This window comes from Phocoena phocoena, chromosome 5 (assembly GCF_963924675.1).
Source record: "Phocoena phocoena chromosome 5, mPhoPho1.1, whole genome shotgun sequence".
Classification (NCBI taxonomy): Eukaryota; Metazoa; Chordata; class Mammalia; order Artiodactyla; family Phocoenidae; genus Phocoena; species Phocoena phocoena.
Genome location: NC_089223.1, coordinates 74,135,362 through 74,148,179, shown reverse-complemented (window position 1 = coordinate 74,148,179; position 12,818 = coordinate 74,135,362). Strand labels below are relative to the sequence as shown.

General features: G+C 40.3%; 1 protein-coding gene across 1 annotated transcript in view; it reads left to right on the top strand.

Annotated features, from left to right (window-relative positions):
- Positions 1–7,358: 7,358 nt before the first annotated feature.
- Positions 7,359–12,818, top strand: part of NSUN7 (NOP2/Sun RNA methyltransferase family member 7) — a 61,306-nt gene continuing 55,846 nt past the window's right edge. Inside the window, exons 1-2 of the mRNA XM_065878072.1 lie at positions 7,359–7,459; positions 7,749–8,163. Of these exons, the coding sequence (XP_065734144.1) occupies positions 7,836–8,163 (328 nt within the window). The 5' untranslated portion in view covers positions 7,359–7,459; positions 7,749–7,835. The remainder of the gene's footprint in view (positions 7,460–7,748; positions 8,164–12,818) is intronic.

Genomic DNA, 12,818 nt, shown 5'->3' with positions numbered 1-12,818 from the left:
TTCATGGCAACATTAGGATTAAAAACCAGGTCTTGGCCTTCCCTGGTGGCGCAGTGGTTGAGAGTCTGCCTGACAATGCAGGGGACACGGGTTCGTGCCCCAGTCCGGGAAGATCCCACATGCCACGGAGCAGTTGGGCCTGTGAGCCATGGCTGCTGAGCCTGCACGGCCGGAGCCTGTGCTCCGCAACGGGAGAGGCCACAACAGTGAGAGGCCTGCGTACCAAAAAAAACCAAACCAAAACAAAAAACAAACAAAAATACCCCAGGTCTTCTGGACTTCCTTGGTGGCGCAGTGGTTAAGAATCTGCCTGCTAGTGCAGGGGACATGGGTTTGAGCCCTGGTCCAGGAAGATCCCACATGCTGCGTAGCAACTAAGCCTGTGCACCACAACTACTGAACCTGTGCTCTAGAGCCCGAAAGCCACAACTACTGAGCCCACGTGCCACAACTACTGAAGCCCACGTGCCTAGAGCCCGCGCTCCGCAACGAGAAGCCACTGCAATGAGAAGCCCATGCACCGCAATGAAGAGTAGCCTCCACTCGCCGCAACTAGAGAAAACCTGCATGCAGTGACAAAGACCCAACATAGCCAAAAATAAATAAAATAAATGAATTAAAAAAAAACACACAAAATATCCCCAGGTCTTCTGACTCTAGTTTCAGAGTTCCCATTACCACTGTGCCATGTAAGTGGATGGAATTAATCTGTGATATGAGATCCTTCTAATTTTTTTTTTTTGGTCAGTTCTGAATTTCTTATATTTTCTTCCTCTTGTTTCAGAGGAAGCATTGTTTCTCTAACTAATTCTTGAACTCAGAACTCTTAACACGTGTGTGTGAGGCCAGCACCATTAAAGGTATGAGAAATGATTTGAAGTGGTTTGCCAAACCAGTGTTGAATAACAACACACAATAAGAAAGCTGCTTTATCCAATCCTCTTTTATTCCCTCTGTCAAGGAGAAAAGTGTCATTTTTGTACTGGTGTTTAATGCCTCTCTAACATTGCCTGTCTCCCTTTTTAAGCAAGAACAATCAACCTCAAGCCTGGATCATTGGTATAACCATTCTAGCTAGAATTCAATAGTGTTATTTTGCTTTTATTGCTGTTATTTCATTTATGGCAAATGATAATGATTTTCCATTTACAAGTTTTCTGTTTAAGTAAAACCATGATTCTGAGTTAAAATAAAATACTGATGGGTGGGAGGGAGACGCAAGAGGGAAGAGATATGGGAACATATGTATATGTATAACTGATTCACTTTGTTATAAAGCAGAAACTAACACACCATTGTAAAGCAATTATACCCTAATAAAGATGTTAAAAAAAATACTGAGTAAGTAATATAAATGGCAGTATATGGATATGGAAAAATGACTCATGAACATGGTGTTTGAATGACTAACTCTGGGAAACTACTCTGTTGTTGCAATCTATTACAATGGTTGTCCGTTGTAACCCTTGTTTCTCTTGGGCCACAAAGAACAGTCAAGGGCTGGGATGATAAGTCTCCAGAATTTTCTTTTCCCCTTTCATTTAACTCAAACTCTTCCTTAGCTGCTTTGTCATTTTTGGCTTCTAAATCTCAGAATTATTCCTAATGGTGCTTTCTCTGAACTGCCATGCTCTGGACTTTTGTTCCTTTTCACTTGCCCACCCTTCAAGACTCTTTGCTCCATCTCAGTCTTCTGCTGCTTCCAAATTAAGGAAGATTTTTTTACCCCTCTGCAAGTGGTTATGTCTCTTTTGGTTAATCTTTGATGGTCTTGTGTTAAAGAACCCACAATCATATTTTGATTTTCTTAAAGGGATCTTTGCATTTCTTTTTCAAGTTGTTTGGGATGAGTTTCCACAAGGACTAGGCAAGAAAACTCTTGAGTAATGCTACCCTCTGCAATATGCAAAGTATTCCTTCACACCAACTCTCACCCAGCATCAGAGGATGATGTTCCTTTACCTCAGGGTGAGTTTCCTGCCTTCTTGGGTATTTCCTCCTCCCTCCTCTGGAGTGGGCTATTTCAGTATCTGTCAGTCCCCAAATGTACTTTACCCATAAGACCCTGAGGATCCTCAGACAAAAAGGGTCCCTGATGCCTGCCCAAGCTTAGGTCCACAATGCAACACTAGATAGCTTTGCCAAATAAAAAAGAAGGAAAAGAATTATTGTAAAGAAAATTGATGGTACCATTTCTAAGTAACCATAATGATAAATTGTGTCATGATGTTTAAGAACACAAATTAAAATTCTTTGTTTCACATGCTTTTTACATTTCTATAACAAGCTTCAGTGGAACTGAGCACAGTTTTTTATGCCCAGATCAAACTGAAGCAAGTGAGCAAATGTTTTTTGAATAACTACTTGGCTAACATACGGGAGCTACCCTGAGTCAAAAGCAAGGAATGTTAATTTACAAATATTTCCAATACTCTACCCCCTGGGGAAAGAAAATCACTTCTTTAAGTTCCTTTTGCAGAAAACTCCAGGTAACTAACTTTTAGTTTTCCACACCATCTCTGATTTACTGTTCTGATCACATTACAGAGTGCGCCTTAAAACAAAGACTATATTTTTTTCCTATCTGCTTTCACGACAGTTGAATCCACATACCTATCTCTATGGTTACTTCTGTATGGTGCTCACTGAAATCCGATATGCTTCCTTTTAGCCCTCCCCAACAATACTTTAAGTCCACAATGAGTCCATAAACCAGCAGTAAAAGGTAAGGAGGCAGGATTATACACATGCTTAGAGTAAATAGTAACCATGAATTCATCGACCCACAACTGCTGGCCTAAGCTTTACTTTGGGGATAGATACTCTCATTAAATCTTGTTTTCAATACAGTGAGCTGTCACTTACATTGATCTATCATTAAAAACAAAACAAAACGAAAAAAACAAGAGCTCCTCAAATTATAGTTTGAAAGACAGTAGTATTTTAAAGTTTATAGATAGCTTTTACCTCACATTTTCCACAGATTGTACGGTGTACTGCGTGGTACATAATAAAATATATCATGATCCCTAAAACATCTTCACATTTATAACCTTCTGTGCAGGTATGTGTGTATGAAAGAGTGATATTTTGCTCTTTCTGAAAATAAAAAGCATCTGGGAATAAAAAGATATAATATATAATAAAATTTAAAAGATATGATAAAACTATTTTAGAGTGTGTGTATTGTTCAAGTTGTGAGAGTAGAAGGATGGCAGAAGGGGGGTACAGAGCTGTACATAAATATATATAATAAAAATTGAAGGGTGTCCAAATACAAGTATATCCATCAGTTTCTTGAGGGTAAGGTCCCGGATCACTCTATACACTCATTTAGTTTACCTCCAGGGCTGAGCAAAGTGTGAGGTATATGGTAAGAATTTAATATATACCTGTTAAATGAATGAATGAATAGGCATGCACAAAATGTTATGAGAACATAGAGTAGGGAACGCTTGACATTGAGAATAACGGAAATGAGTGAACTGGTGGGTGATGGGGTCAGGGGGTAGAGGTTTGTAGCAGATTGCTACTAATAGTTCCCCAATATCCATTCTCCCCTTCTTCTCTAGCAATAGTACCCTTCATTTCTAGCTGGACACATTTGCCAACCACTTTGCTGCTAGGGATGTCATGTGACTGGCCAATGGAAGGTAAGCAAAAGTTATGTGTGCACCTTTCAGGTCATGTCTTTGAAAGTAATAGGCATGTCCTTCCTTTCCTTTTTATTCCTCTAATCACTGGCTGGAAATGGACATCGTGGTAAGCCATCTTGGGCTAAGCTGACAACGGCAAATCCTTCAGATGCATTCTAAAATAGGAGTCTGGGCCCTGACAACTTTGTGGAGGAGAGCCACTATGCCAACAAGACTTTATGTGAGAAATAAACTTCTATTTTACTGAAACCAGTGGTTATTTTGAGTCTCTGTTGTGGAGGCTAAATTTACATCCTAATACAAGTGTCAGGAAGGCTTTTACAAAAGGTGATGCTTGCACTGAGTTTCAAAGATTGAATAGGAGTTCACCAGGTGGACAAAAAGGGAAGAGCATTCAAGACTGAGGGAACAGCGTGTGTAAAGATATGGAAGTTTAAGGAGTGACTTTAGGATGCCAAGCAATGATGTTTTAAAGGCAGTTTGGGACTTCCCTGGTGATTCAGTGGTTAAGACTCTGCACTCCCAATGCACGGGGCCCAGGTTCAATGCCTGGTCAGGAAACTAGATCCCACCTGCTGCAACGAAGATCCTGCCCACGGCAACAAAGATCCCACGTGCCACAACTAAGACCCAGCACAGCCAAATAAATAAACACATAAATATTAAAAAAAAAAAAAAAAAAAAAGGCAAACAAAGGCCAGATAACAGAAGACCCTGTCTGCCTTGCTGAAAAGCTGGGTTTTGTCCTGGTAGACAAGAAGATACTGTATGGGAGGTGTGCTGGAGAGTGAAAAGATTAAAGTCTCACAACTCACAATAAGGTGGGATAATTAATCTGTTTTCTAGGACAGGGAACAAAATCTAAAGGATTTTTTCAAGTCAGGGATAGAGGTGGAATTAGAACCAGTAGTCTTTTAATTATACCAGAGTTTTTCCAACTGTGTGGTCTTTGAGTTGACTACATCAAAATCAGCTGGGTTACCTGCTAAAATTGCTAACTCCTGGGTTCCACTCCAGATCTACTCAGAATCTCTGGGGGTAATTCCAGGAATTTGCACTTTTAACAAGGGTTTCAGGTGCATGAAAGTTGAAAACCAATGACTATACCAGTCTACCTCAAACATATCTCTATTTTACTATTCCAGTAAGTCTTTCAGATGCTAGTTCAGCAGACTAGCTTTCTCTGTAATCTCATACCTTCTAGGATCTAAAGATTAAAAAAGGTGCTTCATAAATAAACCTTATAGAGGGGGAAAGGAGGGACTAACTATTGAGCTACTATTGATATTTTCCAGACAGTCTTCTCGACACACATCATTCCACTAAATCCTCACAAACATCCTCGAAGGTAGGCATTACTAACTCCACCTTACAGATGCAGAAACTGAGGCCAAGGGATGTTAAGGACTCACCTAAGGTTACACAGATATCAGTTCATCAAATGCCAAAGTCTATCCCTTCCTGTTTAACCCACAGAGGAAGGACTAGTGAACACAATTTGGAATTCCTGAGTGACCATAACTGATCTTAGTTATGTAAATGTTTCTTTTCCAGATTAGACCACTTTTACAAAGTAGATGAACAAAATCTGAGATTCCTAACCAGTAGCCAATAGAATTATTTAACGCAAGTATATTTAGCATGCTTTTTGCTGAGTTTGGGGCTTGGACTTGCAAGATTTTCATGTGACTTTGCTTGAACTTAGTACAAAATGAAGAACTTCACTCAACTTGCAGGCTTTGGTTTTTGCTTTATGGAGAAAATGGAGACCAAGTATCTAGCAGGTTTCTTTTTTCTTTTAAGTAGATATTAGCAACTTTTATTGATTTTTAAAATGATTTTGACTTTTTTCACTTAAAACTTGATACATAATTTGTGAAGTTCCAAAATCCAACGCCCATTTCTATTTTACTGAAGACTTTCCTAAACCAAGCAAGAAATGTGGAGTACATATGTTATTCATTGCATGACCTTTATATATTCACATTTGCATTAGTTCATTGAATTTTACTGTAAGAAAAATTTGAGTGCATACAAAAAAGCTCTAGATATTCTGACTGGCAGTAAAATCAGTAGACTACCAGACCTATTGAAATCTGCTGGAGAAGTTTCAAAGTAGCAATACAAATGGTGTACATTAGAGGAAAAAAACCCATCTTTTCCTTTCCAGTTTTAGAACATGCACTTTGGAGATAACAGGCTAAAAGGCTATCAGTGAAGTGTTTAAAATGCACATAAACTCAATAGAAGATTTAAATCTCATTCATTTTGTTTTTATTCTAGAAATTAAGAGAGTATTTTTCCACTACCTTTAAAAATGAGCACAGGGCTTCCCTGGTGGCGCAGTGGTTGAGAGCCCGCCGATGCAGGGAACACGGGTTCGTGCCCCGGGACGGGAGGATCCCACATGCCGCGGAGCAGCTGGGCCTGTGAGCCATAGCCGCTGAGCCTGCGCGTCCGGAGCCTGTGCTCCGCAGCGGGAGGGGCCACAACAGTGAGAGGCCCGCGTACCGCCAAAAAAAAAAAAAAAAAAAAAAAATGAGCACAGCTCACTTTCTTTGATGCATTAGGATGCAGACTTCGCTCCAGGGCTCTCAAAAATTAAAGCATCCATATTAAAACCCTTTGGGGTGGTTTATATATAATCCCAGTTCCATTCTATAATTTGAAAGGTGGGGTGAATTTGATTTTTTGTAGGCCCATTTCAGCAGTATCTTTCTTTGCAGGCAACTCCTGGAAAGGAAGGATGCGGTCTTAAATTGGCAAAGGTCTTTACACAACTTGCTCTGGAAGGGTCCGTCTAATGTGATATCTAGTGTCCTAAAAAGCGTGGAAATAAAGTCGACTAGTCCCTTTCTTTCCTTTTCTTCCGTAGTTCTACACTCATCTTTTTTTTTTTTTTTTTTTTTTTTTGCGGTACGCGGGCCTCTCACTGCTGTGGCCTCTCCCGTTGCGGAGTACAGACTCCGGACGCGCAGGCTCAGCGGCCATGACTCACGGGCCTAGCCGCTCCGCGGCATATGGGATCTTCCCGGGCCGGGGCACGAACCCGTGTCCCCTGCATCTGCAGGCGGACTCTCAACCACTGCGCCACCAGGGAAGCCCCACTCTTCTGTTTTAACATTTCCTGCGCCCCCGCTAAACTGGGTGTTGTCAGCGATACAAAATTCTTGCTTTCAAGGAGACCGCAAGGGACGTGTTGGGGAAAAGGGGCCACCTGTGAATCTGGGGAAGTCGAGGACGCTCAGGATGGCGCGGTCCAACTGTGCATGGGCCTTCAACTCCACGAAGGGCTGACACAAGCGTCCCGGGACGAGGGAGTAAGAGCAACTCGCTGAGAAAAAGTAGGCTCTAGCCAAATCCCGCGGGAACTGCCCTTCCCTCCGGCGGCGTTCCCTCCCCCACCTTGGTTGCCAAGGAGACCCGAGTCCTGGGCCGGCGGACTGCTACAGGCGGGGGAGGCCTACCTTTCCGCGGCCTGAGTCGACTGGTTCACCAGCCTCGCCCTCCACTGTGCTCCGCAGCCGCGTCCGTCAAGCGCGACAGCGCACGGGCGGGCGAAGCCCTGAGGCGGGTCCTCCCTCCGGGAACCGGAGCGAAGCGAGAGCCGGGGTCGCGACCCCCCTGCCCAGACCCTGGCGGGTGGGAGAGGTTGAACCAAACTGCCGGCGCGGGTCGCCGCCGCAGCCCCGCAGTCCGGGGCTCCCGAGGGCGCTGTTTCAGGCACCAGCCACAGGTGCCCGAAGTGCTTGCGGCTGCGGCGTCTCTGTCCCCAAAGCCCCGGGGAACCTCCGCCCTCTGGGGTGAGGGAGGGCTCGCGGGAGCCAGTGAAAGGAGGCCCGAGGGGCCGCAGACGCTCCCAAACGGGCCTCGGTAAAAGTCTCGTCGCTTCGGAGGCGATTGAGAGCCGTCTCCACCTTTCTCCCTTTGTGAGTGTGTGGAGGTTTCGTTGGGACTTGCCCGGCTCGAAGTATGGGATGCTCGGGTCGGCCAAGTAAATGCCACCTCTTGGTCTTTAGGGCCACACTAGGTGGGCCACCAAGTGTGGTCCTGCAGAAATAGTGATTTACCGAGATAATCTTTTCTTTTCAGAGACGATGCTTAAGGTACAAGGAAAACCATTTCCTGGGACATCTGAATTGTAATTCAAGCTTGAGTTACTACAGTGAAGGGGCAAACATGCTTGACTCCGCCAGTGAAGAGGAGTTTTCGGAAGAAAAAACTACCGAGGAGATCTCCCAACTCTCTTATCTCCAACTCTCTTCCCTGGCGCTGTCAGGGGACACAGCATACAGCGAAAAAACCTCAACTGGTTTTCTCGAAAAAACTGGCTATCCGGACTCCGTTTACATTATGGCAGCGAACATTTTTCAGGGCATTCGATTCGAAAAGTCACCAGAGAAAGTCTTAATAAAGTATGGGAATGAGCCCCTGCCGTCCTCCACCGAGTCTGAGGATGAATCCTTTCAGCGTTTGTCCTATGAGCTGGCTTTCAGTGCCCTGAAGTGTGAGTAGTACCCGTTTTGACAGCACTAACGGGAAATAATGAGAGAATTTGTGGAGTGCAGTCCCCCTTCCTGCCCCCTCATGCACACACCAGGTTTTGTTTTTAGGCTTATGAATATCTTTGGTCAGTTGCAAATGTCCGGGCATTAGGAGAGTTTCCCTGTACAACAAGCTCTTTCAGGCCAGAAACGTTTTTTTCTCTGCAGATTTCCCCGTGCCTAGAACCGTGCCTTGTCCTTAGATGGGTCAAAATTAAATCAAGTTAAGATGATCCGAATCACTGCCATTCGCTTTAATTTTGGAAGCTTGTAAATTTATTTTTTCAAATTTTTGTAAAAGTCCCCTTTCTAACTTGCTGCCAGGATTTGAGGTGTAATATTGCAGATTTCCTCAATGGTGGGTAATGATCAACTTCTGAGTATGGAGTTGACTCCAGTATAGAATCAAATATTTTTACTGTGAGAGCAGTCAAAGGTCCTGGAGACATGTTTCTGTACTAGCTATAAACTATAATACAATATAAATAAAGTTTATATTGGTTTGGGTACTGAGTATTCCAAAGAAAGTTCCAGAAATGTTTGGAGTATTAGCAGCCTGGCTGAAATGATGAGCTTCTTAGAGACACCCAGAAAGGGCATCACTCATTTGCATATATTTCCTTAGTGGTAGTACTTACTGGGCCTTGTACATCCTTGCACAGAGGCAGTTAACAATTGTTCAGTGAATTAAAATGTCCCATTAATTACTCAGATACGAATGTATATTTTTGGTTGTCTTCAGAAATGAGGTAGTTCAACTCTGAAGCCAGGAATTTGCCATCACAGAGAAAAATTTATATGATGTTAAGAGGCAACTACTCTTTGGGTTTCATTTCTTTATTTTCTGCTTGTGACCTTTTTTTTTCTTTTAAAATCTATCTTAGCCATTTTTCCCTCCTCCAGTTTAATCTTTCAGATTCTATTTCATCCCTTCCCTCCTCTTCCTTTTTAAAATGCAGATTTAAAGACCAACCAGAGTGTTGTACTTTAAATCATGAGTCAGGTGGACATTTGAACATTTTCTCCTTGCAACAATGAAATGCAGACTAGGCATTTATGTTGATTAGTTGATATTTTAATGGTAATGCCAAAATTCTATTATAGACAATTTTTTCCCCCCGATAAGAATATTGAATCTTACCTTTAGAAATCAATTATAAAAGCCTGAAATTATTCTTTGTAAAATTAATGCATTGACTAGATGGTCATGCTATAGTGATGTGTATGGTAGATTATCTTTTTCTTTCTCTTGATCTATATTTCTGTTTTATGAAAGGGTCTTGTGACTGACATTTTTTAATAACCTAGAAATTCCCATTTAGATAAATTATTGTCGTAGACATTTATAAACCTACTTTTCCTTGAAATGTTCATTTTTATAAGTTCAAATTCTAAGATGAGATGGCTTTGGTTGTTTACTTGGTACAACTATTATTTTCTTCTTAATGATAATAATATCTTGCTTTAAGTTATCATCTGAATAATTTCTGAATGTTCAAATGGAATAAAACTAGAATTCCTAAGTTCAGTGGGTTTCCACGATAATTAAGAACCTGATATTTTGCTTTAAAATATTGGAGACTCTTATGCATTTTACTTTTGTCTTTTGTATTATCAGTGTTCTATCAATACTTTCACATGTAATATTTTGTAAACTCACATCTGGCTTATACAGTATAGGTTCAGGGAATCGTGGTTCAGGAAAGAAAACTGAGGATTTCTTCTCTGAGGTTTTATAGGAGCAGTAAAGCTGAAAAGGTTAATGTACAAACTAAAGAGAGCTTGGGTAATGGTCTCTTTTGTTTGTGAATTTGTGAACAGATAATTGGATCATATTACCATATCTTTTTAAGGAAGTATGAAGAAAAAAATCTATACAAATGTTAAGTGTATTTTTTTGGTTGTGTTTTATGTATTCCAGTTTTATTATTTGCCCTTTTGTTGATGTCCTTTGTGTATAAGGTATTTCAAAGCAGAGAGTATATTTTTCTGATTAATCTTTTAAAGGTTTAAAGGGCTCAGAATCACGTTTGTTGAAATGACCACCACTAGTCTCACTCTGCTAAATAACTGCAAGGTCAATTTTCTGCTAAAGAAGGTAATGAAGAGTAACCTATTCCTATTAAGTTTGACTTATGTCAAAGAAGTAGAGTCCTAGCAGCTAATTTATTTTTTAAAAGTATCTCTGGAGGTTTCAAGGACTATTAAATATTAAAACAGAAGAAAAACTGGCGAAACGATTTCTGAAAAAAAAAATTAATGAACAACCCATTAAGAAAAAAAATTGAGGAAAGAGATGTTCCTGAAATTGTTGATCTTATTCCTGGCTTAATTCTGTCTCCACCCTCTCTAGTTGTAAATAGTATTTGATGACCTCTCAGTCCGAGGAACTGGCTGTGGCATTAACTTGGTCATTTCAAAATCATGTAACCCGTCAGTGAAAAACCTAGCAAATACTTAATATATGGTCTGGTTATGGCTTTGGGAATAAGTATGTGTAGTCAGGGATCCCCAAGACCACCCTCAAGTTCAATGATTCACTAGGACTCACAGAGCTCAGTAAAGCTGTTATACTCATGGTTACAGTTTACTACAATGAAAGGATAAAGATTAAGATCAGCACCAGAAAAATATACACAGGACAAAGTCCAGAAGAGACCAGGTACAGCTTTCTATTGTCCTTTCTCAAAGGAGTCTTACGGACAGTGCTTAATTCTCCCAGCAACAATGTATGACAACATCTATGAAGGCTGTCAAGTTTCCCTCCTTCCACAGATACAAAAACCCCATGTACCTATATTTATAATTATAAGAGGGTCTTGGCATTCTTTTTTTTTTAACTGAAGTATAGTTGAATTACAATATTCTGTTAGTTTCAGGTTATAGCTAAGTGATTCAGTTATTTTTTTTCAGATTATATACTATTACAGCTTATTACAAGATATTGAATATAGTTTCCTGTGCTATACAGTAAATCTTTGTTGCTTATCTATTTTATGTATAGTAGTTTGTACCTGTTAATCCCATACTCCTAATTTGTCCCTCCTTTTCTCCCTTTTCCCTTTAGTAATCATAAGTTTGTTTTCTTTGTCTGTGAGTCTGTTTCTGTTTTATATATAGATTCATTTGTGTTGTTTTTAGATTCCACGTATAAGTGATATCAGATAGTATTTGTCTTTCTCTGTCTGACTTCACTAAGTATAATGTTCTCTAGGTCCATCCATGTTGCTGCAAATGGCAATATTTCATTCTTTTTTTATGGCTGAGTAACATCCCATTGTATATATATATATACACCGCATCTTAAGCCAATCATCTGTTGATGGGCACTTGGGTTGTTTCCATGTCTTGGCTATTATAAATAGTGCTGCTATGAACATTGGAGTGCGTGTATCTTTTTGAATTAGAGTTTTCATCTTTTCTGGATATATACCCAGGAGTGGGATTGCTGGATGATATGGATCTATTTTTTGTTTTATTAAGGAACCTGCATATGGTTTTCCATAGTGGCTACAACGATATACATTCCCACCAATAGTGTACAAGGGTTCCCTTTTCTCCACACCCTCTCCAGCATTTATTATGTGTAGACTTTTTGATGATAGTCATTCTGACTGGTGTGAGGTGATAGCTCGTTGTGGTTTTGACTTGCATTTCTGTAATAATCAGTGATGTTGAGCGTCTTTTCATGTGTCTGATGGCCATCTGTATGTCTTCTTTGGAGAAATGTCTACTTAGGTCTTCTGCCCACTTTGTGATTGGATTGTTTGTTTTTTTGGTACTGAGTTGTATGAGCTGTTTGTATATTTTGAATATGAAGCCCTTGTTGGTAGCATTGTTTACAGATAATTTTCTCCCATTCCATAGGTTGTCTTTTTGTTTTGTGGATGGTTTCCTTTGCTGTTTCAAAGCTTTTAAGTTTGATTAGGTCCCATTTATTTATTTTTGCTTTTTTTTCCTATTGCCTTGGGAGACTGACCTAAGAAAATATTGCTATGATTTATGTCCAAGAATATTTTGCCTATGTTCTCTTGTAGGAGTTTTATGGTGTCATGTCTTATATTTAGTAATAGAAGCCATTTCAAACTTATTTTTATGGATGGTGTGAGGGAATGTTGTAATTTCATTGATACAGGTGGCTGTCCAGTTTTCCCAACACCACTTGCTGAAGAGGCTGTCTTTTCTCCATTGTATATTCTTGCCTCTTTTGTCATAGATTAGTTGACCATAGGTATGTGGATTTATTTCTGGGCTCTCTATACTGTTCCATTGATCTATATGTCTGTTTTTGTGCCAATACCACACTGTTTTGATTACTGTAGCTTTGTAGTATAGTCTAAAGTCTGGAAGGGTTATACCTCCAGCTTTGTTCTTTTGCCTTAGGATTGCTTTGGCAGTTCTGGGCCTTTTGTGGTTCCATATCCATTTTAGGATTATTTGTTCTAGTTCTTGAAAAATGTCATGGGTATTTTGATAGTGATTGCATTAAATCTGTAGAGTGCTTCACTTTAGCAATATTAATTCTTCCAATCCAAGAGCATGGACTACCTTTCCATTTTTTTGAATCATCTTCAATTTCCTTTATCAGTGTTTTATAATTTTCAGCGTATAGGTCTTT